General features: G+C 32.6%; 1 protein-coding gene and 1 long non-coding RNA gene across 2 annotated transcripts; both read right to left on the bottom strand.

Annotated features, from left to right (window-relative positions):
- Positions 1 to 651: 651 nt before the first annotated feature.
- On the bottom strand, positions 652 to 13,140 carry LOC134722436 (uncharacterized). Its single transcript, XR_010107978.1, has 12 exons — positions 12,603 to 13,140; positions 11,783 to 11,851; positions 10,386 to 11,019; positions 9,566 to 9,634; positions 8,169 to 8,802; positions 7,349 to 7,417; positions 5,952 to 6,585; positions 5,132 to 5,200; positions 3,735 to 4,368; positions 2,915 to 2,983; positions 1,518 to 2,151; positions 652 to 766 (listed from the first exon to the last, which is right to left on the bottom strand). It is a non-coding gene; the product is annotated as an uncharacterized LOC134722436 (long non-coding RNA).
- A 2,994-nt stretch (positions 13,141 to 16,134) lies between these two features.
- LOC134722425 (alpha-ketoglutarate-dependent taurine dioxygenase-like) lies at positions 16,135 to 20,395 on the bottom strand. Its single transcript, XM_063586050.1, has 4 exons — positions 19,980 to 20,395; positions 18,851 to 18,990; positions 17,686 to 17,841; positions 16,135 to 16,626 (listed from the first exon to the last, which is right to left on the bottom strand). Exons 1-4 carry the CDS (start codon positions 20,368 to 20,370, stop codon positions 16,483 to 16,485), a joined length of 831 nt encoding a protein of 276 aa, XP_063442120.1. The 5' UTR covers positions 20,371 to 20,395; the 3' UTR covers positions 16,135 to 16,482.

The raw sequence follows: 20,395 nt of genomic DNA, 5'->3' as shown, positions 1-20,395 counted from the left end.
TTTGAATACAAAGTGTATGCATAATTAATTTCTTACAGTATACCTTCACTAGTCAAAAGAAGGACAAAACATCTGAATGTAACCTTAAATTACAACACACAGACCCTGTTAAAGCATTCAATAAAATTTTCTGGTGCCTAAAAGTGCATTTTGACAGAGAAATTATGCAAAAATGAAGATTTCATAAAAAAAACACCAAAATACTTAATTATTCCAGCTAGTGGAAACCTGGTATTTTATACTGTAGAAACCACTATAAACTACTGTAAAAGTCATTTGAATCATATAATTAGAGTGCAATGAAGTGCAAATTTTCAAAACTTGTTCTTTCACATAATTGTATTTGAGAAAAAATGTTTTTTACATGTATTTCAGTGAAAATCTTTTATCAGTGAGATATCGGCATGAGGTTTTAAAGGAAACGTTGTGACATCACACGTAATATGGTGTCATTAAATAACGACATATCAAAATAATGCTAATTATAGTTTGCAGTGTTACATGAGGAACAGTTGCCGCAAGGTTTAACTTGAAATATGGAGTCGAAAAGATCAGTAACCAAGCATTTTCATTTAATGCCAAGACCATAGCAACAGTTTTCATATCAGTATATTTTTAACATACCGACTGTAATTTGAATTGCATAAATACCATAAATAAACAATTTAGAGCTTGCCAAATAAAACAAAATGCTTACCAGTTATTCAGGACCTTGTAAAACCTCTAGTTTGTCATCTCAGGTTAAAAAGTAATGATATGTCTGGAACTGAAATAAGACAAAAAAATTACTCAGGCTGTGTTATTATTTGGTTTAAATACATAAGTATTATTGAGAGAGCAAAAATCAAATTCTTGAACGTTTTATCGCAAAGAAAGAAAAATGCTTCTCCCTTGTGGCTTATCAACCTTCATTTAAATCTTTTATATTAGAAGCAACGAGTGGTAGCTAACTAGCTTAATAGTTGAAAAGGTGCAGCAATGTTGTTTTCGAAAGGTTTGTTGACCCTCCCCCTTTTTCACTGAGAAAAGACAATATCTTGTGATTTGCTAGTGTGCATTACAAATAATAATTCATGATTTCTTTAATACATGTACATGTTTGTCTGTTTATTAACTGCATATGATATCTACTGACTGACCATGGGTCAAATTATTGGATAAAAGCACATGATGATGATGTATTTCACTTTACTCGTATGGAGTGTGTTATCTCCCTTGATTATCAGTTATTCCTGTAAACCGGAGTGATAATTACATAACAAAGACTGTATTGTGTCATGTTTACTTACAGATAAAACTATTATGTTAGTTCATGCCTTTTTCAATTCATAAACAAATTCCTTTCGGATCTCTCGGGGGTGTAAACAAAGTTTGAATTGTGCCTAAAAAAAGTGTTCAGCCCCGTGCCTGCAATGCTTTCTAAAAGCGAAAATTTCATTGAGTATCTGCTGGTATTTATCTATAATGGTTATCTGAAATCATCTGGGATATCTAGGTATAAATAAAAAAATACTTACCATCATTTTCACAATTTTCCCAGGTGTACAAGGTGAAATCATCCATAGATCACTCTGGAAACTTCTGATTTATCTTTTTGTAAATTGGCTCAATATCTTTAATTGTTTTCCCATAGGCGATAATGGTAACGTTTTTTCCTGTAGCTCAGTCCATATCGTAAACTTGGATATGTATGATAGCTCGTTTCGAAGCTGTGACATTTTCACATATGTGGTTAAATTTTCGGGGTACGAAGTGAGATTACTTTTTCCGTAAATTAGCAAACCCCGAACATCCTTTTGTGATGCGGCTCCTTGTGGTAAAATATCCCCTTTTTAACACAATAAGTTCTTTGAAAATTTAATACTTTGAACACATTCAATAGCTCCATAGTTTTTACACATTTATTCTATGTTCCTCTACTTTCCTAATCACCACAAATAATTAAGTTCAGTCATTTGTTAAAAATAGAAACATGTCCAATATCACTACACAGAGATTTTTTCTTTACACGTGACTTTTGAGTTCCTCATTTCAAGGCGCATTAGGGATGTTGTCCCATATTGCAATCCATAGTTCTGATTTTTCCAAATATTTTTATGTGATCTTCATCGGTATGACATTCTGAATAAATCTGTGTATTTTTGTCCATTTCTGAAAAAAAATAAAGTTGTTTCAGCACTATAAGGCAATGACACTTTTATCGCTATATTTATTTATTTTGAATACAAAGTGTATGCATAATTAATTTCTTACAGTATACCTTCACTAGTCAAAAGAAGGACAAAACATCTGAATGTAACCTTAAATTACAACACACAGACCCTGTTAAAGCATTCAATAAAATTTTCTGGTGCCTAAAAGTGCATTTTGACAGAGAAATTATGCAAAAATGAAGATTTCATAAAAAAAACACCAAAATACTTAATTATTCCAGCTAGTGGAAACCTGGTATTTTATACTGTAGAAACCACTATAAACTACTGTAAAAGTCATTTGAATCATATAATTAGAGTGCAATGAAGTGCAAATTTTCAAAACTTGTTCTTTCACATAATTGTATTTGAGAAAAAATGTTTTTTACATGTATTTCAGTGAAAATCTTTTATCAGTGAGATATCGGCATGAGGTTTTAAAGGAAACGTTGTGACATCACACGTAATATGGTGTCATTAAATAACGACATATCAAAATAATGCTAATTATAGTTTGCAGTGTTACATGAGGAACAGTTGCCGCAAGGTTTAACTTGAAATATGGAGTCGAAAAGATCAGTAACCAAGCATTTTCATTTAATGCCAAGACCATAGCAACAGTTTTCATATCAGTATATTTTTAACATACCGACTGTAATTTGAATTGCATAAATACCATAAATAAACAATTTAGAGCTTGCCAAATAAAACAAAATGCTTACCAGTTATTCAGGACCTTGTAAAACCTCTAGTTTGTCATCTCAGGTTAAAAAGTAATGATATGTCTGGAACTGAAATAAGACAAAAAAATTACTCAGGCTGTGTTATTATTTGGTTTAAATACATAAGTATTATTGAGAGAGCAAAAATCAAATTCTTGAACGTTTTATCGCAAAGAAAGAAAAATGCTTCTCCCTTGTGGCTTATCAACCTTCATTTAAATCTTTTATATTAGAAGCAACGAGTGGTAGCTAACTAGCTTAATAGTTGAAAAGGTGCAGCAATGTTGTTTTCGAAAGGTTTGTTGACCCTCCCCCTTTTTCACTGAGAAAAGACAATATCTTGTGATTTGCTAGTGTGCATTACAAATAATAATTCATGATTTCTTTAATACATGTACATGTTTGTCTGTTTATTAACTGCATATGATATCTACTGACTGACCATGGGTCAAATTATTGGATAAAAGCACATGATGATGATGTATTTCACTTTACTCGTATGGAGTGTGTTATCTCCCTTGATTATCAGTTATTCCTGTAAACCGGAGTGATAATTACATAACAAAGACTGTATTGTGTCATGTTTACTTACAGATAAAACTATTATGTTAGTTCATGCCTTTTTCAATTCATAAACAAATTCCTTTCGGATCTCTCGGGGGTGTAAACAAAGTTTGAATTGTGCCTAAAAAAAGTGTTCAGCCCCGTGCCTGCAATGCTTTCTAAAAGCGAAAATTTCATTGAGTATCTGCTGGTATTTATCTATAATGGTTATCTGAAATCATCTGGGATATCTAGGTATAAATAAAAAAATACTTACCATCATTTTCACAATTTTCCCAGGTGTACAAGGTGAAATCATCCATAGATCACTCTGGAAACTTCTGATTTATCTTTTTGTAAATTGGCTCAATATCTTTAATTGTTTTCCCATAGGCGATAATGGTAACGTTTTTTCCTGTAGCTCAGTCCATATCGTAAACTTGGATATGTATGATAGCTCGTTTCGAAGCTGTGACATTTTCACATATGTGGTTAAATTTTCGGGGTACGAAGTGAGATTACTTTTTCCGTAAATTAGCAAACCCCGAACATCCTTTTGTGATGCGGCTCCTTGTGGTAAAATATCCCCTTTTTAACACAATAAGTTCTTTGAAAATTTAATACTTTGAACACATTCAATAGCTCCATAGTTTTTACACATTTATTCTATGTTCCTCTACTTTCCTAATCACCACAAATAATTAAGTTCAGTCATTTGTTAAAAATAGAAACATGTCCAATATCACTACACAGAGATTTTTTCTTTACACGTGACTTTTGAGTTCCTCATTTCAAGGCGCATTAGGGATGTTGTCCCATATTGCAATCCATAGTTCTGATTTTTCCAAATATTTTTATGTGATCTTCATCGGTATGACATTCTGAATAAATCTGTGTATTTTTGTCCATTTCTGAAAAAAAATAAAGTTGTTTCAGCACTATAAGGCAATGACACTTTTATCGCTATATTTATTTATTTTGAATACAAAGTGTATGCATAATTAATTTCTTACAGTATACCTTCACTAGTCAAAAGAAGGACAAAACATCTGAATGTAACCTTAAATTACAACACACAGACCCTGTTAAAGCATTCAATAAAATTTTCTGGTGCCTAAAAGTGCATTTTGACAGAGAAATTATGCAAAAATGAAGATTTCATAAAAAAAACACCAAAATACTTAATTATTCCAGCTAGTGGAAACCTGGTATTTTATACTGTAGAAACCACTATAAACTACTGTAAAAGTCATTTGAATCATATAATTAGAGTGCAATGAAGTGCAAATTTTCAAAACTTGTTCTTTCACATAATTGTATTTGAGAAAAAATGTTTTTTACATGTATTTCAGTGAAAATCTTTTATCAGTGAGATATCGGCATGAGGTTTTAAAGGAAACGTTGTGACATCACACGTAATATGGTGTCATTAAATAACGACATATCAAAATAATGCTAATTATAGTTTGCAGTGTTACATGAGGAACAGTTGCCGCAAGGTTTAACTTGAAATATGGAGTCGAAAAGATCAGTAACCAAGCATTTTCATTTAATGCCAAGACCATAGCAACAGTTTTCATATCAGTATATTTTTAACATACCGACTGTAATTTGAATTGCATAAATACCATAAATAAACAATTTAGAGCTTGCCAAATAAAACAAAATGCTTACCAGTTATTCAGGACCTTGTAAAACCTCTAGTTTGTCATCTCAGGTTAAAAAGTAATGATATGTCTGGAACTGAAATAAGACAAAAAAATTACTCAGGCTGTGTTATTATTTGGTTTAAATACATAAGTATTATTGAGAGAGCAAAAATCAAATTCTTGAACGTTTTATCGCAAAGAAAGAAAAATGCTTCTCCCTTGTGGCTTATCAACCTTCATTTAAATCTTTTATATTAGAAGCAACGAGTGGTAGCTAACTAGCTTAATAGTTGAAAAGGTGCAGCAATGTTGTTTTCGAAAGGTTTGTTGACCCTCCCCCTTTTTCACTGAGAAAAGACAATATCTTGTGATTTGCTAGTGTGCATTACAAATAATAATTCATGATTTCTTTAATACATGTACATGTTTGTCTGTTTATTAACTGCATATGATATCTACTGACTGACCATGGGTCAAATTATTGGATAAAAGCACATGATGATGATGTATTTCACTTTACTCGTATGGAGTGTGTTATCTCCCTTGATTATCAGTTATTCCTGTAAACCGGAGTGATAATTACATAACAAAGACTGTATTGTGTCATGTTTACTTACAGATAAAACTATTATGTTAGTTCATGCCTTTTTCAATTCATAAACAAATTCCTTTCGGATCTCTCGGGGGTGTAAACAAAGTTTGAATTGTGCCTAAAAAAAGTGTTCAGCCCCGTGCCTGCAATGCTTTCTAAAAGCGAAAATTTCATTGAGTATCTGCTGGTATTTATCTATAATGGTTATCTGAAATCATCTGGGATATCTAGGTATAAATAAAAAAATACTTACCATCATTTTCACAATTTTCCCAGGTGTACAAGGTGAAATCATCCATAGATCACTCTGGAAACTTCTGATTTATCTTTTTGTAAATTGGCTCAATATCTTTAATTGTTTTCCCATAGGCGATAATGGTAACGTTTTTTCCTGTAGCTCAGTCCATATCGTAAACTTGGATATGTATGATAGCTCGTTTCGAAGCTGTGACATTTTCACATATGTGGTTAAATTTTCGGGGTACGAAGTGAGATTACTTTTTCCGTAAATTAGCAAACCCCGAACATCCTTTTGTGATGCGGCTCCTTGTGGTAAAATATCCCCTTTTTAACACAATAAGTTCTTTGAAAATTTAATACTTTGAACACATTCAATAGCTCCATAGTTTTTACACATTTATTCTATGTTCCTCTACTTTCCTAATCACCACAAATAATTAAGTTCAGTCATTTGTTAAAAATAGAAACATGTCCAATATCACTACACAGAGATTTTTTCTTTACACGTGACTTTTGAGTTCCTCATTTCAAGGCGCATTAGGGATGTTGTCCCATATTGCAATCCATAGTTCTGATTTTTCCAAATATTTTTATGTGATCTTCATCGGTATGACATTCTGAATAAATCTGTGTATTTTTGTCCATTTCTGAAAAAAAATAAAGTTGTTTCAGCACTATAAGGCAATGACACTTTTATCGCTATATTTATTTATTTTGAATACAAAGTGTATGCATAATTAATTTCTTACAGTATACCTTCACTAGTCAAAAGAAGGACAAAACATCTGAATGTAACCTTAAATTACAACACACAGACCCTGTTAAAGCATTCAATAAAATTTTCTGGTGCCTAAAAGTGCATTTTGACAGAGAAATTATGCAAAAATGAAGATTTCATAAAAAAAACACCAAAATACTTAATTATTCCAGCTAGTGGAAACCTGGTATTTTATACTGTAGAAACCACTATAAACTACTGTAAAAGTCATTTGAATCATATAATTAGAGTGCAATGAAGTGCAAATTTTCAAAACTTGTTCTTTCACATAATTGTATTTGAGAAAAAATGTTTTTTACATGTATTTCAGTGAAAATCTTTTATCAGTGAGATATCGGCATGAGGTTTTAAAGGAAACGTTGTGACATCACACGTAATATGGTGTCATTAAATAACGACATATCAAAATAATGCTAATTATAGTTTGCAGTGTTACATGAGGAACAGTTGCCGCAAGGTTTAACTTGAAATATGGAGTCGAAAAGATCAGTAACCAAGCATTTTCATTTAATGCCAAGACCATAGCAACAGTTTTCATATCAGTATATTTTTAACATACCGACTGTAATTTGAATTGCATAAATACCATAAATAAACAATTTAGAGCTTGCCAAATAAAACAAAATGCTTACCAGTTATTCAGGACCTTGTAAAACCTCTAGTTTGTCATCTCAGGTTAAAAAGTAATGATATGTCTGGAACTGAAATAAGACAAAAAAATTACTCAGGCTGTGTTATTATTTGGTTTAAATACATAAGTATTATTGAGAGAGCAAAAATCAAATTCTTGAACGTTTTATCGCAAAGAAAGAAAAATGCTTCTCCCTTGTGGCTTATCAACCTTCATTTAAATCTTTTATATTAGAAGCAACGAGTGGTAGCTAACTAGCTTAATAGTTGAAAAGGTGCAGCAATGTTGTTTTCGAAAGGTTTGTTGACCCTCCCCCTTTTTCACTGAGAAAAGACAATATCTTGTGATTTGCTAGTGTGCATTACAAATAATAATTCATGATTTCTTTAATACATGTACATGTTTGTCTGTTTATTAACTGCATATGATATCTACTGACTGACCATGGGTCAAATTATTGGATAAAAGCACATGATGATGATGTATTTCACTTTACTCGTATGGAGTGTGTTATCTCCCTTGATTATCAGTTATTCCTGTAAACCGGAGTGATAATTACATAACAAAGACTGTATTGTGTCATGTTTACTTACAGATAAAACTATTATGTTAGTTCATGCCTTTTTCAATTCATAAACAAATTCCTTTCGGATCTCTCGGGGGTGTAAACAAAGTTTGAATTGTGCCTAAAAAAAGTGTTCAGCCCCGTGCCTGCAATGCTTTCTAAAAGCGAAAATTTCATTGAGTATCTGCTGGTATTTATCTATAATGGTTATCTGAAATCATCTGGGATATCTAGGTATAAATAAAAAAATACTTACCATCATTTTCACAATTTTCCCAGGTGTACAAGGTGAAATCATCCATAGATCACTCTGGAAACTTCTGATTTATCTTTTTGTAAATTGGCTCAATATCTTTAATTGTTTTCCCATAGGCGATAATGGTAACGTTTTTTCCTGTAGCTCAGTCCATATCGTAAACTTGGATATGTATGATAGCTCGTTTCGAAGCTGTGACATTTTCACATATGTGGTTAAATTTTCGGGGTACGAAGTGAGATTACTTTTTCCGTAAATTAGCAAACCCCGAACATCCTTTTGTGATGCGGCTCCTTGTGGTAAAATATCCCCTTTTTAACACAATAAGTTCTTTGAAAATTTAATACTTTGAACACATTCAATAGCTCCATAGTTTTTACACATTTATTCTATGTTCCTCTACTTTCCTAATCACCACAAATAATTAAGTTCAGTCATTTGTTAAAAATAGAAACATGTCCAATATCACTACACAGAGATTTTTTCTTTACACGTGACTTTTGAGTTCCTCATTTCAAGGCGCATTAGGGATGTTGTCCCATATTGCAATCCATAGTTCTGATTTTTCCAAATATTTTTATGTGATCTTCATCGGTATGACATTCTGAATAAATCTGTGTATTTTTGTCCATTTCTGAAAAAAAATAAAGTTGTTTCAGCACTATAAGGCAATGACACTTTTATCGCTATATTTATTTATTTTGAATACAAAGTGTATGCATAATTAATTTCTTACAGTATACCTTCACTAGTCAAAAGAAGGACAAAACATCTGAATGTAACCTTAAATTACAACACACAGACCCTGTTAAAGCATTCAATAAAATTTTCTGGTGCCTAAAAGTGCATTTTGACAGAGAAATTATGCAAAAATGAAGATTTCATAAAAAAAACACCAAAATACTTAATTATTCCAGCTAGTGGAAACCTGGTATTTTATACTGTAGAAACCACTATAAACTACTGTAAAAGTCATTTGAATCATATAATTAGAGTGCAATGAAGTGCAAATTTTCAAAACTTGTTCTTTCACATAATTGTATTTGAGAAAAAATGTTTTTTACATGTATTTCAGTGAAAATCTTTTATCAGTGAGATATCGGCATGAGGTTTTAAAGGAAACGTTGTGACATCACACGTAATATGGTGTCATTAAATAACGACATATCAAAATAATGCTAATTATAGTTTGCAGTGTTACATGAGGAACAGTTGCCGCAAGGTTTAACTTGAAATATGGAGTCGAAAAGATCAGTAACCAAGCATTTTCATTTAATGCCAAGACCATAGCAACAGTTTTCATATCAGTATATTTTTAACATACCGACTGTAATTTGAATTGCATAAATACCATAAATAAACAATTTAGAGCTTGCCAAATAAAACAAAATGCTTACCAGTTATTCAGGACCTTGTAAAACCTCTAGTTTGTCATCTCAGGTTAAAAAGTAATGATATGTCTGGAACTGAAATAAGACAAAAAAATTACTCAGGCTGTGTTATTATTTGGTTTAAATACATAAGTATTATTGAGAGAGCAAAAATCAAATTCTTGAACGTTTTATCGCAAAGAAAGAAAAATGCTTCTCCCTTGTGGCTTATCAACCTTCATTTAAATCTTTTATATTAGAAGCAACGAGTGGTAGCTAACTAGCTTAATAGTTGAAAAGGTGCAGCAATGTTGTTTTCGAAAGGTTTGTTGACCCTCCCCCTTTTTCACTGAGAAAAGACAATATCTTGTGATTTGCTAGTGTGCATTACAAATAATAATTCATGATTTCTTTAATACATGTACATGTTTGTCTGTTTATTAACTGCATATGATATCTACTGACTGACCATGGGTCAAATTATTGGATAAAAGCACATGATGATGATGTATTTCACTTTACTCGTATGGAGTGTGTTATCTCCCTTGATTATCAGTTATTCCTGTAAACCGGAGTGATAATTACATAACAAAGACTGTATTGTGTCATGTTTACTTACAGATAAAACTATTATGTTAGTTCATGCCTTTTTCAATTCATAAACAAATTCCTTTCGGATCTCTCGGGGGTGTAAACAAAGTTTGAATTGTGCCTAAAAAAAGTGTTCAGCCCCGTGCCTGCAATGCTTTCTAAAAGCGAAAATTTCATTGAGTATCTGCTGGTATTTATCTATAATGGTTATCTGAAATCATCTGGGATATCTAGGTATAAATAAAAAAATACTTACCATCATTTTCACAATTTTCCCAGGTGTACAAGGTGAAATCATCCATAGATCACTCTGGAAACTTCTGATTTATCTTTTTGTAAATTGGCTCAATATCTTTAATTGTTTTCCCATAGGCGATAATGGTAACGTTTTTTCCTGTAGCTCAGTCCATATCGTAAACTTGGATATGTATGATAGCTCGTTTCGAAGCTGTGACATTTTCACATATGTGGTTAAATTTTCGGGGTACGAAGTGAGATTACTTTTTCCGTAAATTAGCAAACCCCGAACATCCTTTTGTGATGCGGCTCCTTGTGGTAAAATATCCCCTTTTTAACACAATAAGTTCTTTGAAAATTTAATACTTTGAACACATTCAATAGCTCCATAGTTTTTACACATTTATTCTATGTTCCTCTACTTTCCTAATCACCACAAATAATTAAGTTCAGTCATTTGTTAAAAATAGAAACATGTCCAATATCACTACACAGAGATTTTTTCTTTACACGTGACTTTTGAGTTCCTCATTTCAAGGCGCATTAGGGATGTTGTCCCATATTGCAATCCATAGTTCTGATTTTTCCAAATATTTTTATGTGATCTTCATCGGTATGACATTCTGAATAAATCTGTGTATTTTTGTCCATTTCTGAAAAAAAATAAAGTTGTTTCAGCACTATAAGGCAATGACACTTTTATCGCTATATTTATTTATTTTGAATACAAAGTGTATGCATAATTAATTTCTTACAGTATACCTTCACTAGTCAAAAGAAGGACAAAACATCTGAATGTAACCTTAAATTACAACACACAGACCCTGTTAAAGCATTCAATAAAATTTTCTGGTGCCTAAAAGTGCATTTTGACAGAGAAATTATGCAAAAATGAAGATTTCATAAAAAAAACACCAAAATACTTAATTATTCCAGCTAGTGGAAACCTGGTATTTTATACTGTAGAAACCACTATAAACTACTGTAAAAGTCATTTGAATCATATAATTAGAGTGCAATGAAGTGCAAATTTTCAAAACTTGTTCTTTCACATAATTGTATTTGAGAAAAAATGTTTTTTACATGTATTTCAGTGAAAATCTTTTATCAGTGAGATATCGGCATGAGGTTTTAAAGGAAACGTTGTGACATCACACGTAATATGGTGTCATTAAATAACGACATATCAAAATAATGCTAATTATAGTTTGCAGTGTTACATGAGGAACAGTTGCCGCAAGGTTTAACTTGAAATATGGAGTCGAAAAGATCAGTAACCAAGCATTTTCATTTAATGCCAAGACCATAGCAACAGTTTTCATATCAGTATATTTTTAACATACCGACTGTAATTTGAATTGCATAAATACCATAAATAAACAATTTAGAGCTTGCCAAATAAAACAAAATGCTTACCAGTTATTCAGGACCTTGTAAAACCTCTAGTTTGTCATCTCAGGTTAAAAAGTAATGATATGTCTGGAACTGAAATAAGACAAAAAAATTACTCAGGCTGTGTTATTATTTGGTTTAAATACATAAGTATTATTGAGAGAGCAAAAATCAAATTCTTGAACGTTTTATCGCAAAGAAAGAAAAATGCTTCTCCCTTGTGGCTTATCAACCTTCATTTAAATCTTTTATATTAGAAGCAACGAGTGGTAGCTAACTAGCTTAATAGTTGAAAAGGTGCAGCAATGTTGTTTTCGAAAGGTTTGTTGACCCTCCCCCTTTTTCACTGAGAAAAGACAATATCTTGTGATTTGCTAGTGTGCATTACAAATAATAATTCATGATTTCTTTAATACATGTACATGTTTGTCTGTTTATTAACTGCATATGATATCTACTGACTGACCATGGGTCAAATTATTGGATAAAAGCACATGATGATGATGTATTTCACTTTACTCGTATGGAGTGTGTTATCTCCCTTGATTATCAGTTATTCCTGTAAACCGGAGTGATAATTACATAACAAAGACTGTATTGTGTCATGTTTACTTACAGATAAAACTATTATGTTAGTTCATGCCTTTTTCAATTCATAAACAAATTCCTTTCGGATCTCTCGGGGGTGTAAACAAAGTTTGAATTGTGCCTAAAAAAAGTGTTCAGCCCCGTGCCTGCAATGCTTTCTAAAAGCGAAAATTTCATTGAGTATCTGCTGGTATTTATCTATAATGGTTATCTGAAATCATCTGGGATATCTAGGTATAAATAAAAAAATACTTACCATCATTTTCACAATTTTCCCAGGTGTACAAGGTGAAATCATCCATAGATCACTCTGGAAACTTCTGATTTATCTTTTTGTAAATTGGCTCAATATCTTTAATTGTTTTCCCATAGGCGATAATGGTAACGTTTTTTCCTGTAGCTCAGTCCATATCGTAAACTTGGATATGTATGATAGCTCGTTTCGAAGCTGTGACATTTTCACATATGTGGTTAAATTTTCGGGGTACGAAGTGAGATTACTTTTTCCGTAAATTAGCAAACCCCGAACATCCTTTTGTGATGCGGCTCCTTGTGGTAAAATATCCCCTTTTTAACACAATAAGTTCTTTGAAAATTTAATACTTTGAACACATTCAATAGCTCCATAGTTTTTACACATTTATTCTATGTTCCTCTACTTTCCTAATCACCACAAATAATTAAGTTCAGTCATTTGTTAAAAATAGAAACATGTCCAATATCACTACACAGAGATTTTTTCTTTACACGTGACTTTTGAGTTCCTCATTTCAAGGCGCATTAGGGATGTTGTCCCAGCTGAGGGCTATTCCAGAAAAAAAATGTAGGGGGTGGGGGGGTTGGAAGGCAGTTTTTATCAGCACCCGCTACCCAGACAATTGTAATTGAGAATTATAGTTCATTATAGTGTGAAAAGTTGCTTTGATACCCATCACCCATGTATTATTAATACAATGTGCCTTCCAACCCCCCCCCCCATACATATTTTCTGGAATAGCCCTGAACTTTTATAATCTCAATAGGTCAAACTATGGAGCCCTGACTCGCACTGAACAGCAAGTTAAAAAATGACTACAGTAAAACCATTTAAACATGAAAAATCAAGGGTCTAATCTATATAAACAGGAATGTGTTCATAGTACACAGATGCCCCACTCACACTCATTATTCTTGTTCAGTCGACTGTAAATTGGGGTCAAAACTTAAATTGGAATTAAAATTAGAAAAACTATATCATAGGGAATATGTGTACTAAGTTTCAATTTGATGTGACTTCAACTTCATCAAAAACTACCTTAACCAAAAACTTTAACCTGAAGCAGGATGAACTGACATACAGACTGATGAAAGTATGCACAGACCAGAAAACATAATTCTTCTATCATAGGTGAGGCATAAAAATGAGAAATATGAAACACTTATGAACCACATCAACAAACAATCACTAAACAACAAGTTCCTGACTTAGAACTTAGAACAGGTGCAAAACAAAAATGCAGAAAATGAAAAACCTGTATATTAGATAAAACATAAGCATCCAACATCAATTGCATTTAAGTTGTTATTTTCATTTACAAAAAATTACCCCCCAAAAAAGTTAACTAGTGAAGTGCCAAATAGAATTTTCTACTGCAAGAACTTGAAAGGTTTCATTTATTAAATTTAGTTTGTCTCAACTAAATACTATGAAGCATATATTCAATGCTTATAACCACAAAATACAGATCAAGTTTGAAATTTGGTGGTGTCACCTTAACTGTTCTAGAATTATTCTCATTTACTATTGGACAAATTGATAAATATTTTGTTTCAGTTCCCCAACTTTAATTGCCTCAACCAAATGGTATGGAATCTATACACAGTGCTTATTACCACAAAATACAGATCAAGTTCCAATGAAGGGGGTGTCACTTTTATTGTTCTAGAGTTATGCAGCTTTTAAAATTGAAAACAGTTGGTATTGCTTTATTACATAAAATAAAAAAGGGCCAATGTAGAAACAAGTCTTAGGGAGGGATAAATCCTACTTTGTAAAGGTTCACTCTGATTCCAACAAAAAATTATCTGAAACTCATCAAGATGCTTGATTTCTTGATTGACAACATATTTGTTATGTTCGGAAGTTGAGTCTTTCAACAGACTGCCAGCATTCCGTTGGGAACAAATTGTGCCCCTCTTCCTGTCGACTTGCTTCTTTATTATTATGAGGCTGACTTCATACAGGAACTTCTTAGGAAGAAAGATAAGAAGTTAGCGATATCCTTTAACTCTACTTTCCGCTATAAAGATGATGTTCTTTCACTAAATAATTCAAAGGTTGGTGACTATGTGGAATGCATCTCACTTTGAACTAGAGATAAAGGAAACTACAGATACAGTCAAGTCGGCCTTAAATTTTGACTTACATCTAGAAATTGACAATGAGGACAGTTTAAAATAAAACTTTACGACAAAAGCAATAATTTCAGCTTTCCAATTGTGAACTTTACATTTCTAAGGAGTAACTTTCCAGCAGCACCTGCATATGGGGTATATATCTCCCAATTGATACGATATTCCCTTGCTTGCATTTCCTATCATGATTTTTTTGATAGAGGGTTGCTGTTCACAAGGAAGCTATTAAACCAAGAGTTCCAAATGGTGAAGTTGAAATCATCCCTTCGTAAATTTTACGGACGCCATCACCAGTTGGTTGTCAGACCGTTATGGAATAACCATTTCACAAATGATATTGGATATGACTACAATCCCCTCCCCTTTCATGAATGTGACCTACCAAAATTATACTATTTACCTGATTTCGTGTTGCTTATTCTTTAGTTTTCTATGTTGTGTCATGTGTACTATTGTTTGTCTGTTTTGACTTTTTCATTTTTAGCCATGGCGGTGTCAGTTTATTTTCGATTTATGTGTTTGACTGTCCCTCTGGTATCTTTCATCCCTCTTTTATACCCCTTTTCAAATGGAAAAAATTGCTGAATATCTAGTTTTTGTTCTATAACCTTAGTTTGCCTCAACCAATTGTTTTAAGTCATACACAATTGTTATTACATGGGGCTATATAATCTCCATGGAAACAATACTGGCAAATTGCATACCAAATATTATTGATTTAACATCTAATTAGCAGTTCATAGTAAACTGATCTAATCACAAACTAATGCATGTAAACTAAGATAAGATTCAGTCATTAGACGATGACTGAGGGTAGATGCCAAATATTATCCATGGAAATGAGAGGTGCCAATTCTTATATACAACTGAATACCAATTAACATTGGCCTACCATTAATGGTTCCCCATGACTTGACCTAATAACATAATAATACATAACTTACAAAATTTTTCAAAGTCAATAGACCAACACTAAGGGGGCGGAGCCAAATTATCTCCATGGAAATGAGATTTGCCAATGCTTATACAACTGCATACCAAATATCATTGACATACCATTTGTGGTTTCCCATAAACTGACCTAATCACAAACTAATACATGTAAAATAAGCAAAAGTTTCAAAGCCAATAAACCATGACTGAGGGACAGGGTCAAATAATCTACATGGAAATGAGATATGCCAATGCTTATACAACTGCATACCAAATAGAATGACCTACCACTTGTGGTTCACCATAATCTAGACCTAATCACAAACTAATACATTGCCGTCACTGCCGACACCGGGAACAGCATACCTACGTCTCGCTTTGACAAAAATTAACATTGTAAATTAATTATGAGTAGTGTAGTGATTTTGTCTAATTGAAAAAGGTAGAAAGAAAAAATATCATATGGCTAAAATTTAATGGCACAATAATCTTATAAAACATAAAATATGACCATTGTATGTATTTGTTTGATATGTCATAATAACAATAATACTGTTCTCATACTTCTATAGATTTCAACATTTTATAGTACTGTTCATACATTAAAATTCCAATACCAACACATTACATATAGGAAGACCATGCTTCAAGCTTACATTTTATTACATACACTCATATATGGTGACCTGTGTCAATTGGTCTCTTGTGAATAGTTATCTCATTGACAATCATACCACATCTTTTTATATATATACATTGTACATAGATTGATTTAATATTTTATATCTGTTTTAACATATTAGTTTGTTTCATTTATGAGGTTCATGTTTTCCTTCAATAGTAGTCCTATGTAATATTCTCAATCCTACTTCATCTTTTGAATACTGCGTTTCCTCGGAGGCTTCATGGCCTACTGCTAAATTGTCTGATATAATGAAATCACCTTCCTCCCACTAGAAAAAAAAGACAAGTTTACATGTTTTATATGAATGCAAATAGGCTAATTGCTAATTCCTGTTATTGACCTTATAATTAGATACCCTTATTTTAGTTGCCTCCCTTATGAGGGACATTAATTTTTATTTACAATGGAGAGTTAGCAGAAAGAGCAAATTTACCTGTGCGTAATGTGAGTAATTGTTAAGATTTTCAAATCATTTAATTACATTAATTTGTTGTTAAGCTTAATACCTTTGACATAAGAAATTATTTTTCATGATAAATTAGTTAAACCACCGAAACATCACTTTCAATTCATGAAGCTTTGCATTGGCAAAAGCCAATTTTGTCCGGTATGGAACCAGTCTACGATGGACAAAGGGAAGTAATTTGTTTAAAAAGTGTGTAATAATAGAATCAAATCGGTAATTGGCAAATGAACTATTAGAAAGAAAATCTAACATTTCACTTGAAAGTACGAAGTAAGTCAGCAAAATTGAAAATAAAGTGGAGCACTCTGTGTAGAAGGATATCAATATTGGAAAAGTAAAAAGCAACATTGGGTTGTTGGGAATTATAAATATTAAATCAAATCAGTGGACATACCACAGATTTCTAGAAAGTATATAAAAGCATCAAAATCTGAAGAAACTATTATAAATACAGAACTTTTTGCAATGTGTTTTCACTGATGCGAGGGGGTCTCATTGGGGGGTTCTGATCCCAAATCCCGCTTACTGTATTGTCAGATTCCCGTATCCCGCTTATACGTTGTATTTAAGCAATTCTCATTTTTTTGTAATTTCCCATATCCCACTAGACATAATTTCAAGTTTTCACAGCACATTAATTTTTCTTTCACGTGTAACGCTTACAAAAAATTGTCAATCCCGCATCACGCTTAGACCCCAATGAGACCCACATGCGACGATGTGACTTCAGGGTTCCCTCTCAGTATTTTTGGCCATGTGAGTCCATCATCAAGAAGATCTATATATGATACTCATAAACATTAATGTAACTTTGCAATGTGAACATCAACACATATTCTATAATTCAATTACTACATGTACCTTGTGAGAATAAATGAGTCTTCCATCATCTTTGACGATTTCTTGATATATTTCCTTTATTATTTTCACAGTTTCTGACCTTTCTGTCATTCTTTCTTTTTCAGACCCTAAATCCCATATAAAGGCTGTTGACATTCCTAAATGTAAACATAATGTCTGCAAAGAACAAAAAAACAATCCATCTTTACTGTTTATTTTCAAGCATAATTATAGGTACAGTACTATACCGCGTACTAAAATATCTAAGTAAACTACTGTAAACCAACTTATTTTCATGGATACTTTATTTTGCATTTAGTCCTTTCTAGCCCATTTTACAGTGATTTCATATCGTATTAAATTCTATTAATATAGTTAAATGAGAAAAAGATCCTAGTTTTACATATTCGTGACAATTCATTTTATGCATTATATCTCACTTGAGAAATTAATGAAAATAATTTGTTATAGGAAATAAATAAGTTTGCAGTCATCCTTTTCACTTATTAGAATGATATCAATTTTTTATTAAGAAATATTTTTAAAAGGGGAGATAATTCATCAAATAATACAGGAGCAGGTCAATTTATCATTAAAAACATTTGTTTGAGTTGTTCAGTCTTAAGTTTTTTGTTTTTATTTTTGCCATGGCATTGCCAGTTTTTTTCCCAACTTTAATATGAGTTTGAATAAATCTTTTGTTTCTTTTGCTTTTCTTGGTCTATGGAAATATTAGATGTATTTTTTCACTATAAATTACACACACTCTAGGCTGACCCAAGCAAGCATGGTTTCAAGAGGCCCAGACACGGATCCAGAGGGAGGATTCCAGGTTGGATCCCCCCCTTTTTGGGGGATGATCAATGCATTTGAATGGGGACATGTAATTGGACCCCCCCCCCCCTTTTTAAATGGCTGGATCCACCCCTGAGGCCTAATATACAACCTTGCCAATGGCATCCGAATATAATGTGTAGAGGAAACAAGTATCCATGAAGTTAAGACAGAAAACATGTGAATATATTTGGGATGTTAAAATCAACTCTTTGAAATAAAACTTGAACAAACACTTTCTCAATGTCTTTACATCAACTTGAAACATTAAACTTCATATTAAGGGCTAAAATGGCCTTTACCTGATTTGTTCCTTTGTCACTGTTTTTTTAAAGAATAAAGATGTATTTACTTTTAACCCTGTAATGGGATGAGGATATATCAATGGATGGACAACACCATCTCTTCTATCTGAAACCATCCATAATCTTTCCCATCTCGCTGCTACCTCTGGTGATAAACTGTTGAACAAATCATTCAGTGGTATAAAAGCTAAAATTAACAATAACATGCTTAATTTGCTGCATCATAAAGTTTGAAAGTTAGAATGAAAGTGTATTGGTGAATAATATATAATCAGACCAAATTTCGTTGTCAATTCAGATTTGATATATGGCCATAAGGAAAACTGTATTTTTGTACAAGACTTGAGAATAATAATAAATACACATTTTTTTTAAAAAATGTTATTTATTTTTAAGTAGACTTATATATAGTGTGTAAAGAACATATTCCACATTAGTTTCATAAGCTGGTAAAAGTGTAGTGACATCAATGTGGCGTTGAATATGGTGATAAATACAATAAAAAATTCAGAAAGAAACCAGCTTTTTGATCAATTACAGACTACAGTATAATTAAATAGATAAAAATAGGGTGTGAACCACCTTAGTTTATGTGGAGAGAGTGTGAAGAGTGTAAGCAGTAGCAGATCCAGAACTTTTTATAAGGAGGGCCTACTGACTGCAAACCCCGACCCACTCTGGCTCCAACAGAATCCGCCTATGGAAAGTGTATTTAAAAAGACAAACCCTATACCATATTTGCATCACGGAAATAGTATAATGATTGGTTGATTAATATCTTTAATCTTAAATAAGGGGGTCTCAATGGGGGGATTTTAATCGCGGACCGCTTACACTATGTACATAAGCAATTCTCATTTTTTTGTAATTTCCCGTGTCCGACTAGACTTCATTTCCCATTTTCAGGGTACAATAATTTGTCTTTCACGTCTCACGCTTACAAAAACTTGGCAATCCCGCGTCACGCTTAGACCCCAATAAGACCCACTAATGTAATACACCTTATTGCTATTTGTCCGCCATTACTGGATATCACACAGGTTCCCGTAAAGTTTTGACGTCATAAAACAAAAAATCTGACGCCACAAAGGAAAAGTGATTGTTGTATGCGTCAAAAGGTCGAGCGGCCGGGTCGGCCGGCCGAGTAGAGTAATAGTGATAAGGTGTATAAGTTACCTGTGTCTCCTTTTAATGGAACAGAGAACATGTAATACAACGAGTAACCAAACGGTTTCCTCATAAAACTCCCATCAATGTGCCATCCTGTACGTCCTACGTGTGTACAACCTTCATCTTCGTCATTCGACACTCGGAAAACATCAGGATGAGGTGAACGAGGATGTTTATAAAAAGTGGACTCCAAATTACCAAACCATTTACTGATCTCAACCTGTCTGTCACCACTTATCACGCTTTGTTTTTTGAAGATCACTAGTTTGTGTTTATGGACATCGTTTTTTATCTGCTCAATAACATTTTCTGGAACAGAACTGTTTAAGTTCATGTCAGTCACAACTTTCCCGAGTTCTTTCATTTTCAAGAACTTGTGTACAAACTGGTATACCATAATTACCTCATTTATGAAGAGTGTT

Source organism: Mytilus trossulus, chromosome 1 (assembly GCF_036588685.1).
Source record: "Mytilus trossulus isolate FHL-02 chromosome 1, PNRI_Mtr1.1.1.hap1, whole genome shotgun sequence".
NCBI classification, from domain to species: Eukaryota; Metazoa; Mollusca; class Bivalvia; order Mytilida; family Mytilidae; genus Mytilus; species Mytilus trossulus.
The sequence above is the reverse complement of the archived record's forward strand: the minus strand, read 5'-3'. Positions and strand labels throughout refer to the sequence as shown.

What these genes read in the sequence shown, in the direction of transcription:
- LOC134722425 (XM_063586050.1), bottom strand. Translation starts at nt 20,370, where the DNA reads ATGGTATACCAGTTTGTACACAAGTTCTTGAAAATGAAAGAACTCGGG. An exon ending in TCCATTAAAAGGAGACACAG is followed by an intron (nt 18,991 to 19,979) that starts GTAACTTATACA and finishes TGTTAATTTTAG; the next exon opens with CTTTTATACCACTGAATGAT. An exon ending in ATCCCATTACAGGGTTAAAA is followed by an intron (nt 17,842 to 18,850) that starts GTAAATACATCT and finishes TGTTCTTTGCAG; the next exon opens with ACATTATGTTTACATTTAGG.